This window comes from Formica exsecta, unplaced genomic scaffold (assembly GCF_003651465.1).
Source record: "Formica exsecta isolate Colony F162 unplaced genomic scaffold, ASM365146v1 scaffold258, whole genome shotgun sequence".
Lineage (NCBI taxonomy): Eukaryota > Metazoa > Arthropoda > Insecta > Hymenoptera > Formicidae > Formica > Formica exsecta.
The window spans coordinates 1,224,996-1,252,731 of NW_021849849.1; the positions used below are offsets into that span (position 1 = coordinate 1,224,996).

General features: G+C 37.8%; 1 protein-coding gene and 1 long non-coding RNA gene across 2 annotated transcripts; both read right to left on the minus strand.

Annotated features, from left to right (window-relative positions):
• LOC115236609 (insulin-like growth factor 2 mRNA-binding protein 3-A) lies at positions 1-27,736 on the minus strand. Its single transcript, XM_029809163.1, has 3 exons — positions 27,401-27,736; positions 1,813-1,876; positions 1-68 (listed from the first exon to the last, which is right to left on the minus strand). Exons 1-3 carry the CDS (start codon positions 27,573-27,575, stop codon positions 41-43), a joined length of 267 nt encoding a protein of 88 aa, XP_029665023.1. The 5' UTR covers positions 27,576-27,736; the 3' UTR covers positions 1-40.
• On the minus strand, positions 17,455-27,245 carry LOC115236610. The gene is made up of 3 exons (XR_003884219.1): positions 27,229-27,245; positions 26,989-26,990; positions 17,455-17,779 (listed from the first exon to the last, which is right to left on the minus strand). It is a non-coding gene; the product is annotated as an uncharacterized LOC115236610 (long non-coding RNA).

Sequence of the window (27,736 nt, forward strand, 5' to 3'; positions counted from 1 at the left end):
TAACGGACTGACGATGATATCGCGATTCGGCGTTCCGTTATCAGCGCGACGCACGTGAAACCCTGCTGCTATTTACAATAAAGATACGTACCATCGATCCGTGTATACGTGAGCATGTAAAGAGAGAACAAGTGAAATGTATAAATATAGCTCCAAGTATTTTTTTTCTTTTTCATGCACAATAATATAAACACACAATGCTACGGAACTGGCGACATATGACTGCATATCCAAATTATTCCATTTACGTCAAGTCAAACATATTTTTGGACCTTCCCTTTCTTGCGTTAATGTAAGTTACATAATTTTCATAAATTTTTGTAGAAAATTCCACAATATCGGATTATATATTTGTCGTTTTCATTCAAAGAAATATGTACAATATTTTCAATATGTTTAATCGTAATCATGGAATCGTTTGATTAAAAAATTAGTCAACTTCAAGGATTCATAATCTTCGGGATTTAACGTGTAACGAAAGATCTTCAAAGTCTATTTTAATAATAAGTTAGATATTAATTAAATAGAATTTTTTATTTTAATAAAAGATATAAATTTTTTTATACATATATAGTGATTTTTTATATTTAAAATACACATCGTGCAAAAGTTTCTAAATGATTTTCTAAGCATAGTAAAACTTCTTTAAAGTCTCTGCCTTTGTTACAAGGCATGTTTCCCCTCTTTCAATCCTTGCCGATCGACGTTAAATTTACATAGATATTAGAAGATCCGCTCTAAGGTAAAAAAATCGTTCCGTACATTCCGTACGGCAAATATCTTTCTCTCTCCTCGTCATCTCTCTCTCCGAGAAAAATTCGGATAAGAAAAACAAATCTACGATCGAATCCCCCGATCGGATTCGAGCAAAGATGACGGGGGCGCGGAATGAGTTCCACTGCGGGCGATTTAATCCACGGCGATTTTTGCCCGAGCACGTTTCGCGCACGTTCGAGAGTTGAAACTCTCCTCTGCACGCGCGCACGCGCGCGTTTTACTCACGTGCGGCCAATTATGCACCTTGTTACGCGCGGTATTACGCGCGCTTGCCCGAATCTCTCTCCGATCGAGCTACGAAGCCCGGGTTAACGAACCTTTTGAAGTTCCGTATGCGCGCGCGGGCAAAGGAAAAGAGAGAGAGAGAGAAAGAGAAATTAAATTAAGCAAAGTTCCAAGTGAGAGAGACGTGCGATCGGCACGCGTATTAGCGAGAACGGTCCCCGGTAGTCGTTGGACTTAACGATCAAATATTATTATTAAATAAAATCGCGCAAAATTTACGACGATCAGTTAAGTGGCCGACGGTTTAGCGACTTTATTAATTCCGATGACTGAGAGCGAGCAACGATATATAAATATATATCACGCGCCGCACGCGATCAAAATTTTTCATTGTCACACGCGATCCGCGCCATCGGCAGATATATTAGAGAGAGAAAGAGGGAAACAAGAGATATCGATGAAATGAAATAAAATAGCGATAATGTACCGCGATGATAATTTTCATTTACGAATTTATAAAAGAATAAAAGTAAGAGATTTTCATTCCTCTCGTAATTCTTCTCGCGATCTCTGTAGAGACATATTACACTAATCGTGGCCATTAATTTTAATTTAATTGTCAGAATAATTGTGTGCGACGTGATTATTATTTTTCTTCTATTTTTCTTTTTATAAAAAAAATTACGAAAATATCTGGAATTGAAAAAGCGGCACTCGTGGCTCTTTGTTCGTTTAAATCTATTATCGCATCATTCAAAAGTCATGCTTTTTCGTCTGCATACTCTTAAGAGAGAAATTTTGTTGACTTACCGTTTCTTCGCCGAGCTAGCTACGGATGGTTCTACGACGAGCGACGATCCGAGATAGGTATATCCTGCAACGAAAAAATGAAAGAGCAAATTTTTAGATGCGTTCTTAAAGTGGTGCAGGAAATCTTTTTTCTCATTGATTCAATTTACCAATCAATCTCTCATAAATGACTCTAAGACTATTCAGGAAATATTGTTCTTTTATTAATCTTATGATACGATAATTCTGTTTTATAATCTGAGCACTATTTGTTTTTTAACTTCCAATGCTACTTCGTTACATTGCAATAAAATGACACATTTCGTTTCCGATTTTCCAACTATAATCTCGTCGCGCATAAAGTTCCACGAGATTGCGACTACTTGAGTCTTTCCGCCGTGATTTTCTCATGCGTGTCTCTCAAGTCGAACGGCAGAATTGGATCATTGGGTCACAGCGTACAACCTGTTTGAGCCGCGACCTCTGACCCCGGGGGACGACGAAACGGAGGAGAGACGAGGAGGCTTTTCCCATGGAAAAACACACTGGCCGGACGCAGCGCACACCGGTTCCGCGCCTGGTCGCTTCCGGGTTCCGGTATCGCACGTGTTCGGTAACGGCGCAAAAATCGCGGCCTGGACATCAAGCCGACCGAGAAGCTATCACCGGCTACAACCTCACTCATATTCTAATCAGGATCAAAAGGTTATGTGAACCGTCGGACATTTCGGCGCTCGCGACAAAGACGGAGAAAGGGAAGAGATGGTTAGAAAAAAAGCAAAGAGAGAGAGAGAGAGAGAGAGAGAGGGAGAGGGAGAGATAGCGTGGATATATACACGGCGTGCACGTATTTCCTTTCGTTTCTTACGTGCCAGGTGTCGTTTACCGGTCAAGCCCATCTAATTTCTCATGACCGGTTCTTCGCCGCGCGAATCGCGAGCAGAATAGAATTCGCGAATCATTCTCGCGCGTCGAGCGGCCGTTCGACTATAAGCGCTCGTTAAGTGGAATCCCTTGAGGTTCGAATGCCAGGCATATTGGAACTCTTGCGATTTCAATCGTCTCGTCAAAATCAAAACTAATCGCTTCGTTCGTCGCTCTTGGTATTCGCGTTGTTGTATTATCGATCAATTATATAATTACATTGTTAATTATCCAATATAAAGTATCATTTCCCCCTTTTCAAACACGATTAGTTTATAAGCGTTTAATTAATTGATCAGAATTGATCAGAAAAAAGCGATATATAAAATATCAATCAACAAGTATTGTTAAAATTATAAATTCTCAACATTGTAGATTATATATATAATAAAATGTTTTTTATATAACTACAAACTAACAAATTATAAGTTTGTGCAAGTAACTAGATATGTTTTCTCAATTATAAACGTTTTCTCTCTTTCGAAACAAAATTTTATTAGTTATAAATAAAGATTAGATTTTTTTTTGCGGTACAAGAATGTGGATCGAGTGGGGCAAACTAGAGTTTATTAGATGCTGCGCTCAATACACATATACACATCACACGCAATAAAATATATATGTATAACGCGGCTGGACGAGCTGGCTTGAGAGAATGCGAATGAATCAAAAATACGAATATGAAATGGAACAAGGAGAATGAGGTAGCAGAAAAATGGCGCATTCGCGTGTCCCTCTCCTTCTCGTCAGCGTGAGAGATAAAGAGAGATAGATAGACGGGAGGAAAAAGAGGAGTAGCATCTAAATAGCTACTTAGTATGTTTCGCGTCAGGTCTCTCCCCTCGCCAGAGTTGACCAGCAGTAATAATATTCGTAAGTGTACCTATATATATAGAGACGAGTGTGCTCGAGAGACCGCGTAGCCAACAGGTTTCATGCGAAAGCCAATTCGGCGATAGGCGAGAGAAAGAGAAAGGAAAGAGAGAGAAAGAGAGAAGAGCTAGGATACATCTCCCGACGAGGCTTTAATTCGATTCTTATGCCGCGTTAAATACGCCGCGTATTTTACGCCCGATTTCACGTGCCGTAAAGATGGGACGAGATTGCACTGGCGGGGTTAACTTTGTCATCATAAAAACTGGCTAAAGCGGAATTTGACAAGCGACCCGATGATGCTACAAAATGATAGCATCGACGAGAATAATAACAATACTAATTACAATGGTAATAATAATATATAAGGTAGTAAAACGGAAATTTTCATTTCTATTGACAATAAAAAGATAAAGTATCAATAATGTACTTGAATCACGTAATTGGCAGAGCATGATTATATTAACAGATTTTACAGAGTTGTCAGTATTCAAATATCTGAATTAAGAATAAACAATGTTAAATGAGCGATCATTGACTTTTGTAATATTTTTCACATAACACATAAAAATATATGCGATTTGATAAAATACATGAAATTACTACTACTACTAAATGAAATTATTACTATTAAAATTAATATATACTATATAGCTCTTGTTGAGCTTTTCTAGTTCAAATATTTTCATATAAAATTATACGATTATAAATAATGCATTAATTCAATATTAATCTCTATTGATCTTCTCAATTATTACACGACATTTTACCTGACAAAAATTTATTATTTCTGAAAAGATAGTAAATGTTTTTTGTTTTGCGTAAATAAATTTATTTCTTCGAAAGCTTTAATCTGAAAACTAATGACGCGTACTTCGGTATCTGAGTGAATTAATTGACGCATGATATGTACGAAAACTTTCTTAAACGACGAGAGGAGTCGTCGCGGCTCCGAAATGGTTCGCAAACTTCCGGGAAAACTCAAGCTCTCTTCGTTTCGGGCGACGGGACACCCGTTATAGGCTTAAAATATACCGGCATCTCGTATGGGGCGCGTTGCGAAGAAATGCAGAAACAGCAGTTGCTATGCTAGATGGTACTACTCCCTCCAAAATACTTGCGCACGTATATACACACAAACACACATAGATACGCACAAGCATACATTCTTTCTCCTTCTTTTCCCTTGCGCGCGTGTTAATAGAGTAGGTAGAGAGCGGCAAAAGAGAGAAGAAGAGAGAAAAAACGAGGAAAAAGCGAGATAAAGAAAGAGAGTATCAGCTGAAGAGAGTAAGATAGAAACGAAGGAGAAACACTGCGCATAGAGAAAGGGCGAGTGACGAGGGCAAAGATGTGTATTTGGAAAAGGGCAGGGAGAAAGAGAAAGAGGGAGAGAGAGAGAAAAGAGCCACCGCGAGCGGAGGGATGAAGCGGGGGAAGGATACTGAAAGAGGAAGAAGAGAGAGTGAAAACGAGATCGCGAAGGCAGCGAGCGAGCCCGATAGGGTGGATACGAGAGGAGATGATGACGAGTGGAAGAAGGAACGATGGAAGGGCGAGGGGGAAAGCGAGATGGCGCGGGGGCCCCCGTAGAGCTCCGAGTAGAGCGCGCGTGGTCCGGGGTCTGAAAGCGGGTTTCGGAGTCGAGTCTCGCGAGCCGGTGTATGTATTGTATAAATGCGGTGAACGAAAAGAGAGAGAGAGAGAGAGAGAGAGAAGCAGGAGAGTAGTAGGTTAGCAGGCGCTCCACTCCCGAGGGAGAGGTTGCTAGCGGCACATCTTGACGAACGAGCAGGATGGCAAGTGCCTTTATAGTGGGTCAGCACTAGACCTGGGCACCCGGCCAGCAGCCTTCAAGGTCTCCTTAGAGTGCGTGCCCTCCCTTTACCCTCTTACCCTACCTCCCCTCCTCCTCTGCCTTGCTCTCTGCCAGCCCTTTTTTTCCCTACAAGCGGAATTTGACAAGCGACCCGATGATGCTACAAAATGATAGCATCGACGAGAATAATAACAATACTAATTACAATGGTAATAATAATATATAAGGTAGTAAAACGGAAATTTTCATTTCTATTGACAATAAAAAGATAAAGTATCAATAATGTACTTGAATCACGTAATTGGCAGAGCATGATTATATTAACAGATTTTACAGAGTTGTCAGTATTCAAATATCTGAATTAAGAATAAACAATGTTAAATGAGCGATCATTGACTTTTGTAATATTTTTCACATAACACATAAAAATATATGCGATTTGATAAAATACATGAAATTACTACTACTACTAAATGAAATTATTACTATTAAAATTAATATATACTATATAGCTCTTGTTGAGCTTTTCTAGTTCAAATATTTTCATATAAAATTATACGATTATAAATAATGCATTAATTCAATATTAATCTCTATTGATCTTCTCAATTATTACACGACATTTTACCTGACAAAAATTTATTATTTCTGAAAAGATAGTAAATGTTTTTTGTTTTGCGTAAATAAATTTATTTCTTCGAAAGCTTTAATCTGAAAACTAATGACGCGTACTTCGGTATCTGAGTGAATTAATTGACGCATGATATGTACGAAAACTTTCTTAAACGACGAGAGGAGTCGTCGCGGCTCCGAAATGGTTCGCAAACTTCCGGGAAAACTCAAGCTCTCTTCGTTTCGGGCGACGGGACACCCGTTATAGGCTTAAAATATACCGGCATCTCGTATGGGGCGCGTTGCGAAGAAATGCAGAAACAGCAGTTGCTATGCTAGATGGTACTACTCCCTCCAAAATACGTGCGCACGTATATACACACAAACACACATAGATACGCACAAGCATACATTCTTTCTCCTTCTTTTCCCTTGCGCGCGTGTTAATAGAGTAGGTAGAGAGCGGCAAAAGAGAGAAGAAGAGAGAAAAAACGAGGAAAAAGCGAGATAAAGAAAGAGAGTATCAGCTGAAGAGAGTAAGATAGAAACGAAGGAGAAACACTGCGCATAGAGAAAGGGCGAGTGACGAGGGCAAAGATGTGTATTTGGAAAAGGGCAGGGAGAAAGAGAAAGAGGGAGAGAGAGAGAAAAGAGCCACCGCGAGCGGAGGGATGAAGCGGGGGAAGGATACTGAAAGAGGAAGAAGAGAGAGTGAAAACGAGATCGCGAAGGCAGCGAGCGAGCCCGATAGGGTGGATACGAGAGGAGATGATGACGAGTGGAAGAAGGAACGATGGAAGGGCGAGGGGGAAAGCGAGATGGCGCGGGGGCCCCCGTAGAGCTCCGAGTAGAGCGCGCGTGGTCCGGGGTCTGAAAGCGGGTTTCGGAGTCGAGTCTCGCGAGCCGGTGTATGTATTGTATAAATGCGGTGAACGAAAAGAGAGAGAGAGAGAGAAGCAGGAGAGTAGTAGGTTAGCAGGCGCTCCACTCCCGAGGGAGAGGTTGCTAGCGGCACATCTTGACGAACGAGCAGGATGGCAAGTGCCTTTATAGTGGGTCAGCACTAGACCTGGGCACCCGGCCAGCAGCCTTCAAGGTCTCCTTAGAGTGCGTGCCCTCCCTTTACCCTCTTACCCTACCTCCCCTCCTCCTCTGCCTTGCTCTCTGCCAGCCCTTTTTTTCCCTACTTCTTTTTCGTCCTCTTCTTACCGGTTCGGGTTTGGTTAGATTAGAATGAGCTAGCGGCAAACTTAGGCTCTCTCTCTCTCTCTCTCTCTTTCTCTCTCTCTATGCGGATGTAGTAGAAATGCCGCGCAACCTACCTAATATATATTCATTCGTTTTCTCTTTTTTTTTTTGAACCTTCCTTATCGCCCTCGTACCTTGCAAACGAACGAGCCCCCTGATGTACGAAACGGAATTCGTGATGCTTTAGATTTTTTAATGCATTGTACTTTGTCTCGGAAGATGTGCGAGGATAAATTTTTAGGCGTCGGACGACTTCGTTATACTCGAACCTATTTTTCAGACACACACTCGATCAATGTTATTTTTTTTTTTTAATAAAGAAACAGTTTAGAAATGTTCACATTCATATAAAAATGTTTTTCAAAAATATAGTTAAATATTGAATTAACGTATCTCGAAATATTAAAAAAGAAAAAGTATCAATTTTTACTATCATCTTTTTTTCGCGCGCGATTAAACCTATTTATCAAATCTATTTATCAATTATGCGCGAAGCGACATTTTTATAAAACATCGCTGGATGATAATATTATGTCTACAATCGAAAAGTGGGTGTAGAATGACAAACAAGGGCTCGGACGTAACAACGATATTAAATAACAGCTATTAAGCACCGTTTCTTATTTGTCGGTTATTTTCACAGGGCAAACAATTCTTAATACTCGAGGGAGAAAGATTGTTCGGTCGACGGATGCAAATCCCGACCGGCAGGGCACATCCGAAATGCAACGTTAGCGGTTTCCTATCTTGTCTGAGCGATACGGGGCGTGAAGCTTCTCCGGTAGTCGCTCGCCTCTACGTGACTAACTACCCGTTTTTGATCGTCTCATTTCTAAATTGTGTGGCTTTATATGCTTAAAAAAAGAAAGGACTTTTATATTATCTCATTTCTCTTCGTTTACTCTTATAAAAATATATATATTTTTAAATATTTGCGATGCTTACTTTATTCCATGAAATTCATTTTACGCGTTCTTAATTTATCTGTTACATCAACATCGTAAAATATTCGGCATAAAAAAAAAAGATTTATTTAATTCGATAAAATTACAAGAGACGTTGATTAAATAAATGCATTTTTCGCGCGGGCAACTGAATCATCTTTCGCGGGGATCTGTTTACGCGTTCTCCAAGTTCAAAGTAAATTTATTAAAATATCTCCAATATTTAAAATTGACGATTAAAATTTATTATTGATATATTTGCTGCGCGTATACATGATCGTCGAATGACATAATATTGGCAATATTCAGCGAGAGGCAGGGAAGTGTCATAGATGAAGAGAGGCGAAGAGAATTCAGAGTACATCGGCTGCCATGGGTAAGTAATAAAATATTTGGGTAGCGCTGTGCGCCTCGGGAACTAGAATGGGAATGGGAATGAGAACAGGTTCCTGTTGCGCATTCTCTCTCTCTCTGTTTAGGTCGATGCTGAATACCGATGCCGTGGACACGGCGGTTGGCACGGTTAGGTACATAAATTACTATTGGGTTACCACTCTCTCTCTCTCTTTCTCTCTTTTTCTCTCTCTCTTTCTTTCGCTGCCTCTTCTCAGTCTCACGGAAATCCGCCTTTTGCGATCCGTGACTCATACGACAAGCCGGTGCGCCTGAATTGATAAGAACGGCATATCGGGAAAACGCGGGAAAAACTGAGACAACGATTAAATGAGCGATTTATTTTCGAAGATACGACGGAAACAGAGATATTGCTTTCTGTTGAAAATGCTTTGCGATTTTCGCGCTCTATTAAGGTGATTTATTTTTTATTCGAGACATCTCGATATATATATATATATATATACTTGTAAATTAAAAAAAACAATCATTCTGAATTAATTGTGATTAATATTAAAATGTTTCACAAACTGAAATAGATTTTATATAAATAAATGTGGATTTCTTTTATAAATATAAATAAATGTGTATAAATAAATGCAAATTTCTTTTATAAAACACACATGAATACTTAAAAGTAAATTTGCTTGAAGGTGAACTATTATCTTCTTAAAATATTTATGTATAGGGAATCTGAATGAGGGGGGGTGCTGAATGCTCATGGATAAAATTCATTGAGACACTTTGTATAATATGATATAACATTTTTAAAAATATAAAATAAATTCATTTAGATACAATTTCTGCACATAAACTCCGATTCTTGCAACACAATTTTCATAGAATCATTTTCGACATTCTCTACAATATTGCATCCAATGTTGTTCATTCGCACCATCATAATAAAATACCTTGCAATATTTATAGAAAACTAAATTAAACTAAATTATCTTGTAGTGAACCATAAAGCACGTTTCTAAAAAAAAGCACATGAACTCTTTGTCAAAAAATCCTTGCGTTTTGAGACTCTCTCCACCATAAAAATATCTTTCCCTTCAAATATCCCATCGTCTTTACCATGTGAAATTTTAAATAAAAATATTTGGAAGAATTGATGCATTGTGTTTGACTTGTAAAACTATGGGACAGACGAACATGCCGGGGCAATAGTTGATGTAAAAAGACGACGGCGAGTAGGAATGGAGCAATTAAGTCGAAGGTAGTCTTTAAAATCAACGTGGAGATGCGATCCGAATGAGGATTATTCGAGAATAAGGTTTGTACGATTGCAGTCGCGTGATTCTAAGTAATATATCTTACCGAGGCCGTGTCGCGCTATCGGTGAGGAATATCGGTGAAGCCTCTTTCCTCCGTGCAACAAAAGTCGTAGAGATACAGTCGAAACATCTACGAGCTACAATGGCAGATTGAAAAAATACATGTATCGTCTGCATTTATTGCCTCGTGCATTATGATCACCCAAGTTTTTATTAGTATTAATATTACGAATAATTTTACACTCCAACAATTGTATGTGTATATTCATATATATATCATATACATTTATTGGTATATATGTATATATTCATTTTTTTATGTGTATATATATTCATTTTTAGATTATCATTATTGTATTTAAAAAAAAAAAAAAATCGTAGAATTTCGCTTGCAATCCCCACATAAAAATTCAGAGTACATCGGCTGCCATGGGTAAGTAATAAAATATTTGGGTAGCGCTGTGCGCCTCGGGAACTAGAATGGGAATGGGAATGAGAACAGGTTCCTGTTGCGCATTCTCTCTCTCTCTGTTTAGGTCGATGCTGAATACCGATGCCGTGGACACGGCGGTTGGCACGGTTAGGTACATAAATTACTATTGGGTTACCACTCTCTCTCTCTCTTTCTCTCTTTTTCTCTCTCTCTTTCTTTCGCTGCCTCTTCTCAGTCTCACGGAAATCCGCCTTTTGCGATCCGTGACTCATACGACAAGCCGGTGCGCCTGAATTGATAAGAACGGCATATCGGGAAAACGCGGGAAAAACTGAGACAACGATTAAATGAGCGATTTATTTTCGAAGATACGACGGAAACAGAGATATTGCTTTCTGTTGAAAATGCTTTGCGATTTTCGCGCTCTATTAAGGTGATTTATTTTTTATTCGAGACATCTCGATATATATATATATATATATACTTGTAAATTAAAAAAAACAATCATTCTGAATTAATTGTGATTAATATTAAAATGTTTCACAAACTGAAATAGATTTTATATAAATAAATGTGGATTTCTTTTATAAATATAAATAAATGTGTATAAATAAATGCAAATTTCTTTTATAAAACACACATGAATACTTAAAAGTAAATTTGCTTGAAGGTGAACTATTATCTTCTTAAAATATTTATGTATAGGGAATCTGAATGAGGGGGGGTGCTGAATGCTCATGGATAAAATTCATTGAGACACTTTGTATAATATGATATAACATTTTTAAAAATATAAAATAAATTCATTTAGATACAATTTCTGCACATAAACTCCGATTCTTGCAACACAATTTTCATAGAATCATTTTCGACATTCTCTACAATATTGCATCCAATGTTGTTCATTCGCACCATCATAATAAAATACCTTGCAATATTTATAGAAAACTAAATTAAACTAAATTATCTTGTAGTGAACCATAAAGCACGTTTCTAAAAAAAAGCACATGAACTCTTTGTCAAAAAATCCTTGCGTTTTGAGACTCTCTCCACCATAAAAATATCTTTCCCTTCAAATATCCCATCGTCTTTACCATGTGAAATTTTAAATAAAAATATTTGGAAGAATTGATGCATTGTGTTTGACTTGTAAAACTATGGGACAGACGAACATGCCGGGGCAATAGTTGATGTAAAAAGACGACGGCGAGTAGGAATGGAGCAATTAAGTCGAAGGTAGTCTTTAAAATCAACGTGGAGATGCGATCCGAATGAGGATTATTCGAGAATAAGGTTTGTACGATTGCAGTCGCGTGATTCTAAGTAATATATCTTACCGAGGCCGTGTCGCGCTATCGGTGAGGAATATCGGTGAAGCCTCTTTCCTCCGTGCAACAAAAGTCGTAGAGATACAGTCGAAACATCTACGAGCTACAATGGCAGATTGAAAAAATACATGTATCGTCTGCATTTATTGCATCGTGCATTATGATCACCCAAGTTTTTATTAGTATTAATATTACGAATAATTTTACACTCCAACAAATGTATGTGTATATTCATATATACATACATTTATTGGTATATATGTATATATTCATTTTTTTATGTGTATATATATTCATTTTTAGATTATCATTATTGTATTTAAAAAAAAAAAAAATCGTAGAATTTCGCTTGCAATCACCACATAAAATATTGATACGTGATAAAAAGGATTTTAGTGAAAGTTGTTATTAATTTTTTTTCACTATGATTTTCCCATAGTGATTTAAAAAAAAAACTGCCTATTGTGCTTCGAAAAGTTAAAATTTGGGTTTGAGGGAAAAATATCGCGAGCTTATCTCGACGAATTATTCTGGAATAAATAAAACTGGGCCAGTTAGTCAATCCGACGTTGATTTCGGCGCGGTAAAAACGTAAGGCAACAGGAATCGTTTAGGATTCGGTTGGCCTTGTGGCTTCCTCTTTCTCGTTTCTTCAATCCCGCCTCTTTCCTCTCTATCTCCCGCATCCTCGCACCTTCTCGCTCACTCTTTCTCTTTACCTTCCTCTCTCTCTCTCTCTTGCTCTGTCCCTCTGGCCCTCTCACGCCGATCCCTCGACGTGAGAGCGGCCACACAAAGAGAGCACGAGAAGCACAATGGATTACTTAGACGGGTAGGTTAGTTTGCCGAATGAAGCGAGCCGGGCCCACGCACGTTAAGATAGGTCCTGACTGGGAATCCGGCAGAAAAGCGCGCCAAACGCAAGATGTTTCGCTCTCAACAACAGGACTAATTACTTTGGAACGATCCTCCACTTCGTTATAATACTGACGAATTTCAACAGTTTATTATACAATATTATATACATCATATATCTTTTTGTATGCATATATGTATATATTACATGCATCTATGTGTGTGACTCTCTTCAGATACCTTATAAAAGGCATTTATGTTTTTTATGCTCCAGCAATACTTTCGACATTTTTAATCGCTCATATATGTTTTTTTTTTTTTAAATTACATTATTTATGTTCTCTAAGAAAACCTACTCTCTATTAGTTGAGACGCAGGATAGTTATGTGAATAAACGTGGATTGATATTTATACGTTTAATATGTAATGTGGCATATGGATACGCCGTGGTTTACTAAGTTAATTATATTCTGCTTTCGGCTAATTACTTCCTCTTCCGTAGTTACTTATGCATGTAGGGTTGCACACGCTTTTCACTTTCTTTTCACGATTATATAAATAATATATGATTCATTACAAAACATAAATTTTTATATTCTAATTCGCTGAGATTATAAAATATGATGAAATATAAATCAAGATGTAGTTTATTAGTTCTTTGATATTATATTTGTTAATCACACATAATTTAAAAATAAGTTATAAAAAAATTTTAAGATGCTCGATTAAATTTAGTATCGAGGAAAAAAAAAAGATTGGACGGATCCCTAGCTCGTGCAACGCAAATTTAGAATGTTTTAAACGCGCGAGTCTGACGACGGGTCGTCCTTGGTTCTATCGATCAAAAACGAGCTGCATCCGGTTCACACAAGCAGCAAAAGTATTATCGAACATATATAGTTCCGATAGTCCGGTTTCATGTTCAATATATTGAGTTATTAGTGCACGATTCGACGCTGTGTTAATTATGACATTTAAACTTGAAATTTTCAAAATGCCGATTTTTTCTCACTTTTTCCTTAAATATTTACAAATTAACGAAGCGAAATTTAGAGTCAGTTATATTATTACTTTAATTGAATTATGCTTTTTTTGACTATGAGGAGGATAGTAAATATTAAATATCTGGAATTAAAAATATTGCTATTAATAATATTATGCATTCCTAAAAAGTATATTATTCATTAAATCAAAGTAAAAATGTGGATGCCAAATACACAAAATTTTGTTTTATAACCAAAAAGAAAAAAATTAGATTTTAGATTCTAAGATAAATTTTTTCCTTCGTGAAAAGTTGCTTTTAAAATAAAGAAAAAAAGTTCGATTATAATATAAGCTACTTTTTATGCCATACATTTCTCTAATAGAATATTTTCCTATTGAAGTGCAACGGTCGAGAGAACGATACTTTTGTAAACGATTAATTTTAATGAAATTAAAAGCGGTGTTGCGTCATGAGATAAATCGTAATGTGAAGAACATTGCATCGTTTGCATTAATTACGATATTGCGAATTGCATTGGTCGAAAACGATGCGTTACTTCTTGATGGAATTAGTGCACCGCGTATCAAAAAAAAAAAAAAACAGTTTGTCAATCGTAATCTAATCATCATTTGCGACAGATTCTTGGTAACCATATTGATGCTATTTTTAAGTTCTTCTTTAAGGAAATAAAAGAAACTTTATCACGTATTACTATATATCACATATTAAAGTAACGCAGCTTTACTTTATTTACTCCAAGTCAGTATATAATTTCAAATGTTTCATTTTTGATATACATATTTTTTCTCCTCTAATAAAAACAGAAATAATTTTTTTTAATTGAAGAAGAGTTTTATATATACATATATGTATATGAAAAAAAAATATATATATATATATTTTACTTATTTATATAAAATTTCTTTTTTACTTATAAACTGTGTGTTATAAAAATAAAACAGTTTATTAATAAAATTAAACAAAATTGAAGATATTATTTTTTTTTATTATTCCATTAATTGCATCTATCTGCTGTTTGCAATATTAGGAGATGATACGCATTTTCAGATTCCACGGATCCGCTCGCGATTTTCAAAGCGCGTTTGTCAATGAAAGCTACGCGCGGAGGCGCAGAGATAACGGCCATTATATCTGGACGGCGTACAAAGTTCAGAGATTCGGGCCGTTACGAAGTTGGGCCGCGTGCGTTTCACGACCGTACCGCGTAAGCAAGAAAATGAAGGGAAGGCAAGCGCGTACACGCACATATGCACGCAATACGCGCGCGCGCGTCCGCGTGTTTCTCTCTTTTTTTTTCTCTTGGCTTTTCGAAATCCTTTCATTTGATATGAATGTAGAATAAAATGCCTCGCCAGATTTTTTCGAACGCCAGATTTCACTTCTTATCTGTCCGTCCGGCGATGCCTTACGATCATTGAGAACGGAAATGGCAGATGCGGTATATACACAACGCCATTTCCTGCAGTTCGATTGATTATACGATAACAAATTTTAAAAACATCAGGAAATCTGACCTCTTTTCCTACGCGAAAAATTCAATGATTATACATATATACTGTGTCTCTCTAATATTAATTATAATTAGATAATTAGATAAAATTATTTCGTTCCCAATAAATTTTTTAATTTTCATATAAATTTATAATATATATGTATGTGTAAAAAAATTGAACTTTATATACCGAGTTCGAGCGGTATTCCTCGACATAACTTCAATATTACGTATACCGGAGATCGTTAATAATCGGAGAAAGCTCTCATCTCTCGCGACTTTCCCGAGAAGCAGCACCGAGCATGCGGTGGCCGCCGTCGCAAATTCGGCGAGCAAAAACGAATCTCGGCAACGGGACGAGCAGACGAGGCTGAGAGAGGAGAGAAGGAGGAAACGCACGCACAACGAGAGAGAAAGAGAGAGAGAGAGGGAGAGAGAGGAGTCCAGGGTCGCGCTATGTTCGTTCGTTCGTAGATTAAATCACTCGGTCACTTTTCTTTCTGGGCAGCCGGCTGGGACAAAGGCCGGCGTTTCTGGGAAGAGACTCGGCTCGAGACTTGAGAATTAAAATAATATCCGCTCGTTCGGAGATTAATGGCGGTGTGCCGATGTAATTTTTCTCGACGGCGCTGACTGCCGTCTTCCTCCCCCGCGTATTTGAGAAAGAAATACAGCCCTCTTACACTCAGCATCACCTCTCGATATTGCGATAATTCGAGTGTACGAGATATGCCGACGAATAAGTCAATTCTTCAAGTTTTATCTCGAATTACGGCAACGCGTACGAGACATCGAAGTTACGTATCTTCGATCTATAATTAGGCGAGTAATGAACACCGCGAAGTTTTTAATGCTTATCTGCGAGATACGAGATCACGCGATTTTCCAAGCGTGATTACTGGGGAGGGAGGGGGGGGGGATAATGCTTTCATTTATTTTAACATGTTTTTAAGATTATCATTACTTAGGTTTGCTTTGTTATCATCGATAGTTATATATGATACATATTTTATCATGAAGGATTATATACAAAAATTGCTATTTTTTGCGAATTTTTTACTCAAGATTTTATCGAATGTGTGATATACTCCCATAGGTTGTATAATAAATTGCCGGAATTATAATGTAAACAGTATCATTTCACACACGATTCGAAAAATTCATATAGATTGCGTACGTATTGTTGGATTTTGGCCGGTTGCCCCCACAAACCTATCCGTAATTCTTATTTTCGTACATTTCTCAGGGCACCCAGCTCGTTCTCTTATCGTCAACCGGGGATTGAATTACGACTCGATAAAGTCTACGTGACTCACGTTCGATTCGACGCGGAAAGAATGTCGCCGTTTTTCGGAGAGATCGAGAGTATCGCGACGCAAATCGTTTCTTCTTTCATCATTGATATCATGCTTCTCGCCCTAAGGCAAAAGTCGTTCCCATTGTATTTCTCCTCTTTCGAATCGCGTGTTATAGAATTAATAAGATAAAATTTTGTATTTAATATAAACGGGATACAGATTAGTATGCGTATAAGCTTAATAAGCGTGAAACAGATATGTATATGAACGAAAATAAGAATGAAGCAATAATGATATAAATTATGAAACATGACAATGAAATGTTATTTATATTTCTAAATATTAAAAATCTTTCTTTCATTGTTTTTTCTTCTCTGAATTTTGAATATATATGTATATATATAATAATTATATACTATAATAAAATATAATGCTACAATTATGTATTGTGATTTTTATACCTGCTCGTATTTGAATAAGATATATTTTTGGGGAAAAAAGGAGCATATCTAATTATTAAGATTTTTCGGTTCACATCGGAGGGGTCCATTTTACGCTCGAGACTCGTAAGATCTCTTGAAATCGTAATTTTCCCGAATACACAGGTCGGGAGATAATTCTTACTCTTCTCGTCTCCCTCTTTGCGTGAAATCACAAAATACGCGTGAAAAGGCAGCGCAGCTTCGATTACACATACAAGTGTCCCTTTCCCGTTTGCAATATGAATGAACACATGTTATAGATTATAGAATAAACATCGGTATTTCTTTTTTGTAAATCTATTAAAAGTAGAATTTCTTCGCGCTTCATATTATATCCTTTTGTGTGTGGCTTATATATTAAATATTTTTTTTTCTCTCTGAAGAATAAGTCTTTCTTATATTTTGTATTTCCTATCTATTGCGGCCTTGGACAAATTTTAATCGTCTCTCTTTCTCTTTCTCTTGCGCGGAAAATCGGATCTTTCGGAATTGTATTCGGTGACACGTTCGCCTGCTCGCGAGCTACAAAATCACCGTGAGTTTGGCTCGCACAACCGAGAGGCAGGTGCGAAGGCGCGAGCCTCGCTCGTATTTTTCTTTTTTTTTTTTTTTTTTTTGTTCTCTCCCTCCACTTCGAGGCTCGATCGCAGCCTCGTCGTCGCTTATCCTCGACGATGAATACGTCGTTGACCGGTTCATTGACACCTGTCGAAAGACTCGGGTTTCCTCTCCGCGTGTACCTGACAATTACGCGCACGTGGGCCGGTTCTCCGCCTTTCTCTCTTTCTTTCTTTCGTCCTTAACCCGCTCGTAACTCTTATCATTTATCGCGATCTTTCAATGCCTTTCAATACTGCGGCCATTAAGTCCTAAATGAAATTTCTGTCAAACTGATATCTGCACAAATAGGATCAATCAAGCAACGAGATCCCTTTGTACACTCAAAAAAGTGGTATTGCAACCACAGCAAAAATTTTCTAGGTGCGCAAAATTAACTGAGGTAGCTCACTTCCTCACATAAAGATCGCTTCGTCTCTCTTAACATTTTGAAGAAGGTCCGATGTGACGGAAATTTCTGTCGACATTTTTGACACAACCCGCGGTTTCAAAATTTAAATTTAAAAAAATAAATCTCAGATTTTGTAGAAAATTTATCATCGTTGTTTGAGGGTAAAAAAAGATCACGCTGGCTGGATATTCTCATTCTCAGTTTTACAAATTTGTTGTTCGTTCTGAATTCATTGAGATTACTCGGGATGCTAATTGACTGATCTTGTCGTCGATGAGCGGTGATTAAGAGTTAACGGGACACTCGAAACGGCCGGAATGCTATCTCGATTTCTCAATAATTTCGCAAAATTCTCGTCGAAATTCGTGACAACACTCGGACGAAACCGCTCTCGGTTGACGCGCCTCTCTGAAATTTTCCTACGTTGATTATTCGACGATATTATTTTCTATACTATTTATGTTTATGTACCCAAAATAAGTTTATAATAAGTTTTGAAATATTCTCTTATTTAATATTTTTCGTTATAATATAATTAAATAATAATTGTTTTATCTTTAGAAACTCTTGCATGGCATTGTATGAAAGATAAAATAACCTGCCTTTTTCCTAAAAAAAATTATTTATCTTTGATTGACGAATATACTGTTTTTACTGATATCAAATGATTGATATCACGTATATATGAAACTCAATGCGCGATAACGAAAAAGCTGATTTGAAGGGCGAGGTTCAATGGAGTTCGCTTCATTGAAAAGGCTCTCCTTTTACTGAAACTCATAGAATCGGATGCCACAAATATGTGGGCAGCATGGATGACGAATAGAAACACAGAGCAGGAGGGAACGACTTCGATCGCGACGCGAGGCGCTTTCGTTATGCCGAAAATTCCGGCGCGCTGTTTGTCGGGAAGTCAATGGCCGGGTATCTAAAACAAACACGTGTCTCTCCGAGCAGAGCCGGGTGGAGGTCACGATAGACAAAGATATGTCCTCTTTCCAGGCAAAAAGAAAGAGAGAGAGAGAAAGAGATGTGTATTTTAAGAAAAAGGTTTTCGAAGACACAGAAAATATGATAAGAGATATGTGAAGTAAAAAATATATAACAAGATACGTGAAAATATATAAAACTACTCCTGAAAATAACAAGAAAAAATTAGAATTGGATGCGTGTATTAAGAGATAAATATATTTAAACAACAAATTAAGATGATAAAAAAAGGAGGAAGAGAGAGAGATGTGAAGATGTTTATTCCGTTGTACGATTAAATCATATTGGGATCAGAGATTATGTAAACGTAACGTATCGCTCGAGTTAATATAATAAGCGATGCTCTGAGTTAAAACTGAATTCTCATAAAGCAATCGTGAACAAGTTCCTAAAATAAATGCGATAAGAGCAGGGAGAGACTGAGAACGACAAATAGAGAACGACTGTTAACGAGCGGGAGATCGAACATCTGGAGCACGAGTTTCTGGAGAAAAAAAAAACACATTTATTGCAATTTTCTTCTATCAAACCTTTCTTTAACAGAAGATAAACTTAAAATGCTGCATAAACATCGTCGATAATAATCCTTTATCGGCTTCCGCGCGGTTATCGTGAAGTGGGATCATTTTATGTGATGGTAGAAAATGATGGGGAAGAAGACGCGAGTGAAGAGAGAAAGAGAGAGAGAGAGAGACACACATATATACACACATGCTACTGCAGTCTCTCTTCGTGGCGCTAAAGATAGCAACTTCCTTCCTCTTTACAAACGCACCGGTGTTTCTTTCAAGCTTTACTCGCGTTGATTCTGCTCCGTTTCTCTAATTCCGAAATCCCGTCAATTGAACGCAAGTATAACTCTCTGCTAAATAATTAATTAAATAAAAAATATTATTCTCTTTTCCACAATTTCTTCGACATAGAAAGTTAATATTGTTCAACGATCTCGAAATGTGTTTCGTATATATATTACGCGTTTCCGGAGCATTATATCGGAGCACGATATAAAAGCGTGACGAGAACGTGATTCAGAGAGTTTACACAAATATGTCTCCAGATGTGATCGCGCGCGAGAAGCAACAAGTACGAGACAGCTCTATTCAAGATCAGCGATATTCGGGTATAGTCAACACTATTAGTTAATACTATAATCGATATGAGAGGAGAATTCTCTGTTACGTGAGCCTTGAACAAAAACGTGCATGGCTGTGAGAATAATGATACGTGGCAAAGTCATTTTTGAGAAACGCGACGCAAGGTAAGATTTTTCGCGAATCTGAGAAGCGTCTAGAATTAAAAGAGCTGAGACAATCCTTACAAAAAGCTTACCTTACTTGAGTTTTGTTCGTTCGACAAAATAAAAGAGGAAGATTGAGTTTCTTGACACAAAAAAAAAAAAAAATCACGCAAAAACGCGTATTTTAACGCTAATAATTTAAAGACGTGGCATTTAAATAGGATCAAAAAGCGCTGATCTTAAAGAGGAATTTTCATATTTCTTTGGGTATATAATATAAATGATACGTATCAATCAGGTGCAGTGGATTATAACGGTTGATAATAATGATCGCGTTCGTTGTCCGCTGGAAAACCATTATAATAATTGACGCTCTCTCTTTCTCTCTCTCTCTCTCTCTCTCTCTCTCTGTCCTGTTTTCGTCTCTCTTTCGGCTCATGTCAGTCCGTCGTGGAAAGAGCATCAAGAATTGGCAGGCCCGAACGCCTGTCTGCCTGGGGCTTGTGCGAAGAGGAGAAGCGAATCGTAAGGCCCCATCAGTGTCGGTTACCGGTGTACTGTTAACAGGTAACTTTTTTCGGGGGCAGGTGGTCCCCCCGAGCGGCGGGCACGCGACAAATCAAGCCGGGGCCGGGCAGCGATTACAAAAAAAGGAAGAAATTGCGCGCGCGGACATGTTTATTCGGTCCGCATAAACTTACGTTAGGTTGGTACGCCCAGGGGGGGGGGGGGGGGGGGGGGGGGGGGAAGAAAAAGGGGGGGGGGGGGTGGAGGGAGGGAGGGAAGAGAAAGGTGCGAGAGAAAAATAATACCGAGTCATTGCACCTTTTTTCGGAGCCCACACCTCGCTTCTTTGCGAGGCTTACTTTCGAAGCGAGGTGCGTCGAATTACGATACGTATTACCGGGAATCATGCGACTTTTTGCGCGATGTCGAAAATTAAGCACGGGACACGGATACAAACAGATTGACACGATGTGATCCGTCTTAATCGTGGCTTCGAAAATGTGCAAATAACTTTTGGACTGAATGGCTTGTATACAATTTTTTTTGTCGCTTACGGAATATTTTTGTTATCATAAATGTGTTTATATTTTCGAACGTTATGCTTGTTATCAATATTTTAACTTTCTAACACACTCATGAAAAGAGTGTATATGGCGTGTCGAAAAATTATAATCTACACGTCCGAAATGATCGAGACGGCCGTTCAAGCCATATTTTGAGAGAAAAAGGAAACGTGAAACATCTCGAGCAAATGGGACGCCTCTTCAAGACGTTTGAAAAAGAAGTATATCGAGTACACAGGCAGTTTCGGATGTGAATAATGTATTCCTAGGAGCATCTGCTCGTTCTAGCTCTACATTGGTGGATGCAAATTCTCGCACTCGGCAACAATATAGTATCGGAGAGAATAGATATACATATATATTTTATATTATAATTTTATATGATACATATATATTATATATATATATATAATTATATATTATATAATATACAATATATTCTTCCTTTAAAGAAATCTAAATTTTTAAATCATTCAAAAATTAAATAAATAATTTTTTCCCAATTAGTAAATATGCTCTTTGTTCATATCTTAAATAAACATTCGATACGTAGCTATCGAAAAGATCTGCAAAAATTTAAATAATGGAAAAGTATTTATGACAGAGTTAAATGAAGTATTATATATTTTAAATAGAATATTGTGTCGGGAAATAAGAGCTCTTTAGGTTTCTCTAAAAATTTTTTACCTAAAAAAGAAAGGAAGAATTTCCTCTCTGTCAGTAAAGTTCCGACAATAAATAGAATACACGTGCAAAGCAATAAGTGTGGAATAAAATAGTTATCGAATATGTGTAAAATTATCTCAGATATTTTTGATTCTCATACCTCTCCGATAAGAGTAAGAAATCTTACAGTGAAGACGTTAGAAGATAACGGTTGATCGATTCGGTACATGCCAGTGTGTTACAAGGAAAGAAGAAAGTGCTAGAGGAGGCGGCGAGAATGGAAGAATGTGGCAGCTTCCTGTTAGCGTCTCCGGCTCCGACTTTCGGCTCGGCTTTATGCCTACGGGATCGTGCTGAGCAGAATGGCGTGCACGAACGCCGGCTGTGAAAGAGGAAGACGCATGCTGTGCACGCACATGCAGGCCACGACATAGCTTTATGGCGTGGCCTGCGGCCGGCATAGAATTTGGGAAAAATCTTTTGACCTTTCTCTTTGAGAAAATTCTCGAAAACTTTTTCGTGCATTTCAGGGAAGAAGATTCCTAAAAGACGACTGAGACTATCTTCGTTATTTGAATTATTAAATATTCTCGAGTGATTATAAACGATAACGAGATATATATAGAAAGCAATAATTCGTATATATATGCTATAAAAATGTATCGCAAATAGTATAATATTAAAGTTATTAGTTGTGACGATATTTTTTGAATATACTATATATAATTATTCTATTATATAATTATTCTATATTTATAATTATACATATATATAATTATTATATGTGACACATTGAAAGTTTTGTTTCAAAATTAAATGTTATGTTAGGCCTTTCGATCTTCAAAAAAATTTACTATATCATAATTGTAGTTAAGATATTCATGATTAAATGTGGGCTATTCTATTGCGGAAAATTGTAGATTAGATCCCATTGAAGATCTTCCAAATATTTTCCAATATTTTTATTCAAACGTAAAAGCTTTTTAGGTGGCTAAATACGAATTTGATATAAAAATTGATAAATTCAATGTAACAAAATCAATAAAAAAATCTGAGTTTTTTAAATTTTGACATCCGCTTGATTGATTTCGTCATTTTCGACATCAGATTTGTATTGAACAATCTGGAAAATCATCAAGTTTAGATAAAAATATTGAAAAATATTTGACCCTCAAAAGCCTAATTCACAATTTTTTCGCAATAGAATTTATATTTAATTATGAATATCTTGTTAACCGTAATCAATACAATAAATTTCTTTTAAAGACAAAAAATGTCTTAATCATTATTATTCTTTATAATTATCATACATGTACATAATTTGATTAAACATAAGAATCTGAAAATGGGGAGTATTTACAGCATCTTTTTAGAATAAAATATTAAAAATATCGGTGGTGAATGACGCTATCAGACACTAACAAAATACGAATCCCAGGTAGCTAGATACTTTGCTCCGGTACTGGCGACCGCTCTAAAACGATGCGAACACACGGCTTACTTGTTCGCTCAAGACAGAGCGACGTGCGAGCCGCCTAAAGCCCGATTAGACCGCGGCTCTTTGGTAGAGTTCTCTTCTAAAACCTAACTCAACAACCCACCAAACTAGTTCTAGCCTCGGCTCGTCTCGGTAACGTTCCTCGCGCGGCATTGTATCCGAGGATCGGCCCTTACGCTGCAGAAGCAACGACCGTGTATTGCTAACGAAACGTAGAGGGAGAGAGAGAGGAAGCGTTCGCTCCGTGAATCGCTCCAAAGAGAACCTCGGTCCCGGCTCTCCTTCCTGTAACTCACTTCTAAGCAGCCCTTTTGCCCGCTCGATATATCGGCCAAAAGAATACGATCATGTATATAGAGATATATTTTAAGAGAAGTCTTTCTCTGAAAAATTTCTAGCATCTCTACATTTTTTTTTCTTTCCTCGAAATATAAAATTCGATGCACTTGATTTTGTCCCCGATATTGCCCACAGAATTATGAAAAATACAAAAAAAATATTACCAAGAAAAATCCCACAATGTTAAAACGCTTTATAATCAAATAATTGTCTCGAAAATTTTTTAAAGATTCTTTCTTTATGTAAAAAAATGCCCGTGAAAAATTGTGTTGAACAATGATAATCGTAATTATAATTGATTGCGAAGTATTATAATCTTGTTCTTTCGACAATATATATACATCGGATCGAATACAACGTGTCGGTTTCGGAAGAGACGAGATGGGCGCGAGATGGGAGCGTTCACGGGGAGTCCGTCAATGGAATCAATGGAATGAATATCAGAGAGGCATGGCCGCCGCGGAACGTCACGAGTCGCGACTAGTCGATTTTTCGGCGCGGTGGCGAAGCGGAGGAAGCGGAGGAGGCGGCTATTCGCGATGTAAATTTCAACCTCGGAGAAGACGGCGATGGCGGCGACGGCGGAGGCGGCGGAGAAGGAAGGGAGCGAGGGGGTAAAAGGGGTGGGGGGAGAAGAACGAGCGGGGGCGACGGCGGGAGCTTCATACGTCAAGCGCGCGCGCGCCGCCATTCACGACCTTGACCACATTTCTTCTCTTCGGGAGAACTCGTCGACCGATTACCACTCGTCGCCGGGCGTGACTCCTCTCTCATAGTGCCGGTTCAAAATTCTCACGATCGACGGGATAAGTCGGGAACGTTAGATCAGGATTATATCAAGATGAGTCGGGAGAGAAATCTCGACGCGAAATATATATAAGAGTTGTATGCGATATCTATTTAATATATAATTTTTCCTCTTCGAGATTACACACAGATTCTTTTAAGGAGAAATATGTTTTTTCTCCTATACACACATTTTCCGTTAGAAATTTTATTCAGGTCTCTCTAAACTGGTTATTCGTAAAGCGCCGCTACTATTATCAGTTCACTGTTTTATAAATGGATTTCTCGATGAATAAACAGAAAATAGTGTAACAGTTTTGATGGAAAAACTTAGTTTTTTTTTTTTTCAATGACTCTCGACGCGAGCATTTTATATCAAATTATACGATATATGTCGTTTAAAATTTCAAACGAATGCGAGAGTGATGTAGTAGAGTTGTAGCTTCGACTAATATTGTCGCCGACAATCTAGCGATTAACGGACGCGTTCAGCCTCCTAACGTCTTGTCACGCATAGTTAACTTCCATTTGGCTGATGATTTTTGCGCGCGTCACATGTGTAGAGAAGCATTTCGATAGAGAAAAGTCAAAGTATAAAAGTCTCTTTCCAAAAACGCGGTTTAGTCACAGAATTCTCGATTCGTTCTTGCTTTTGCAAGAACATCTGTTCTACAGATTTCTTCTAAAAATTCACGGTAATAAAAAGCAAGACATTCCAAAGCGGACCCATTGCACAGATTTAAATTAATAGGATTTTTTCAAGCATAGCATGTATATATAAAATAACGAAATCTCTTTCAGGTATACAAGTAGTTTTTCAGTATTGTTGAGGAGAAAGAGAGAGAGATATTGCTTCCTGAGGAGCAATTGTTAAAAATTTATAGAAAGAAAATGCTTCTCTCTCGGCGGGTGCCAGTATTTATGCTCTTTCCGGAAAGAACTGTTTTTTTATCGCTTTCGCTAATCCTCGAATGCGTGCTTGGTTTTGGCGGGAAGACGCCAGTCTCGTAATCGGAGCGATCGAGACGACGCGCGCCATTATCAGTGACTTATCGCACACAGACGCGACCTTGTCGCATCAAAATTGGCGCCATTTTATCGATACGTGCCTCCGTCTCACCACGTGGATAATTTTTCCGCGCCAGTTGAGCAGACAGAACTCTCGTTCCGCAACTTGGGGAAAAATAACGAAATACTTCTCACAAGGGACACCGACTTGATCCAGAAGCCAAGTTAAAGCCAAAATATATATATATATATAAAGAATCTGAATTTTCTAAAAAATTTGTATATAATCTTATAAGGAAATTATTTTGTGTTACTTTGTCATCCTTGATTCACCGGATGTTCTCAATTAATCATTGTTTTATTTCGAATTAATCATGTTTAATTTGTGATGACGTTTCTAACGACTTTTGAGACAATGTTATCACTGATAATTGTAACAATTCAATTTTACCGGTAGGCTTCAAAACGAGAAAAGATATTATCACATTTTTTGTCGATATACTGGACCTCCCCGAAAAACACACGGTAAGATTAGAAGGAATTTGTGCAAAAGGCCGCTCCTTTTTTCGATGGAAATCGGAATCTCTTTCTCGCAAATTCCGTAATCTCATTCGCAAATTGAACCGAATCCTTGAGCCTAGAAAGTGCGATAGATATAACGAGGTCAATTACGCGTTTGTCCGCGCGGTTTTTGGTCGATATTCTCATTCCGGATGCTCGTTAAACTCGCGTCTGTCTTAATCTGACAACAATCGAAACTGGAGATTATCAAACGCAATATTAAATAAATATTCCTGTCACTATCTTTCCATTTATTATATTATTAATATGATCAAACGCATGAAACATTTCAATTGCTAATTATTTTTTTCACCAATTATGTTTGCATGTGTGTGTGTATGAAGCATGTACATTAATATAAACTTTTTAGTTGTTGTAGAAATAAATTGTCTCAATTATTTATTTATCCAATAATTTATATCGCATTTGGACAATTTGATATATTATTAATATTATTATCTGAGTAACTAGAATTCGGCAATTATTTGAATACTTTTATCTAATACTAATATTTTTATCAAAGCAACTAGAAAATTCAATTATTTCTCGATTCAAAACGCATGAGATATCTTTGATAATATTGACAGTTTCGTTTGTCAGATCGAGTTGTTATTTTGTGTCATACACACCGAAAGAGACGTTTCTCGAGGACGTCATCCAATTTCATGTCAAAGCTCTCTATCGAGAAAAGAAAAGAAAAAACAATCGGCGGTCAACTATCGATGTGACACGGCAACGTGACATATATTTTAAGGAGAAATTTTTCGAGAGACTTGCCGGGAGATTTCGGCCGTCTCTTCAAAAACGCTCGATAAAATCGTTCTAATGATTTAGAAGCATGCTGTACGCAGATCTTTATATCCACTCGACGTTCTTACAATCTAGCAAGAAGCGGTATAAACAAAGCGTGGAGATCAAGATTCGTTTTCAGCGCGTATCAATGCAATTATTCTCACTTTTGTCTCTCATATATTTAACGCGAATGCAAAGGAGATAAGTGTCAGACAAGCAGCGCTAAATATAAAAAGATTTTGTATAAGCAGCGAGACATCTGATGATAATTAGACAAGAGTGAGAAAATAATAAAAAAGAAATTTTAAGGATGCGTATAGAATCTAAAAAGCGATTAGAATCTTCATCTCCATTAGTCTACAATTTGCGCATATTGGCTTATATCGACTAATATTTATGGGAAAGGTTTGTAAGCTCTCAACAACAACTGGCATAAGCTTGGGAGAAAGCAGCAGCAGCGTAGGTGGCAAAGCGTTAAAAGCATTTTATTAGTATACAAATGATTAGCGAAGTAGGCGCTCGTTCCTCTTCGATCTTCTTGTCTCCCTTCTCTTGATCATCGTCGTCGTCGTCGTCGTCGTGAGGATGAAAAGCAACGTGAAAAGCATTATAAAAGCATCAAAGCTTAGCTCTAAGCAATGATTCATCTCATGTAGCGTAACGACTCACCGTTCAGCTTGTCGATCGCCCGATCGGCCGTGGACTGATCGGCACAGTCGACGAAGGCGTAGCCACCGCGCTTCACCAGGATTGTGGTGCACGCCAGGCTGTGCTCCTGGAAGAGCTGCCTGAGAGTGCTCTCGTTGCAATCTGACGGCAGATTGCCCACGTAGAGCTTGGACATGGTGGCTGGCTGCTCGCTTCTCGACGCTATGATGCCGGCTTCCACCGAGTACGCGGCGGCCTCGGTCACGTGTATATCGGTGCCTCGATGACGATTTGGATTAGACGGTGCGCGTGCGCGCGACGGACGACCGACTCCGAGTACTGACCTCGTCGTAGACA

What these genes read in the sequence shown, in the direction of transcription:
- LOC115236609 (XM_029809163.1), bottom strand. Translation starts at nt 27,575, where the DNA reads ATGTCCAAGCTCTACGTGGGCAATCTGCCGTCAGATTGCAACGAGAGC. An exon ending in GGCGATCGACAAGCTGAACG is followed by an intron (nt 1,877 to 27,400) that starts GTGAGTCGTTAC and finishes TTTTCGTTGCAG; the next exon opens with GATATACCTATCTCGGATCG. An exon ending in GCTAGCTCGGCGAAGAAACG is followed by an intron (nt 69 to 1,812) that starts GTAAGTCAACAA and finishes TATTGTAAATAG; the next exon opens with CAGCAGGGTTTCACGTGCGT.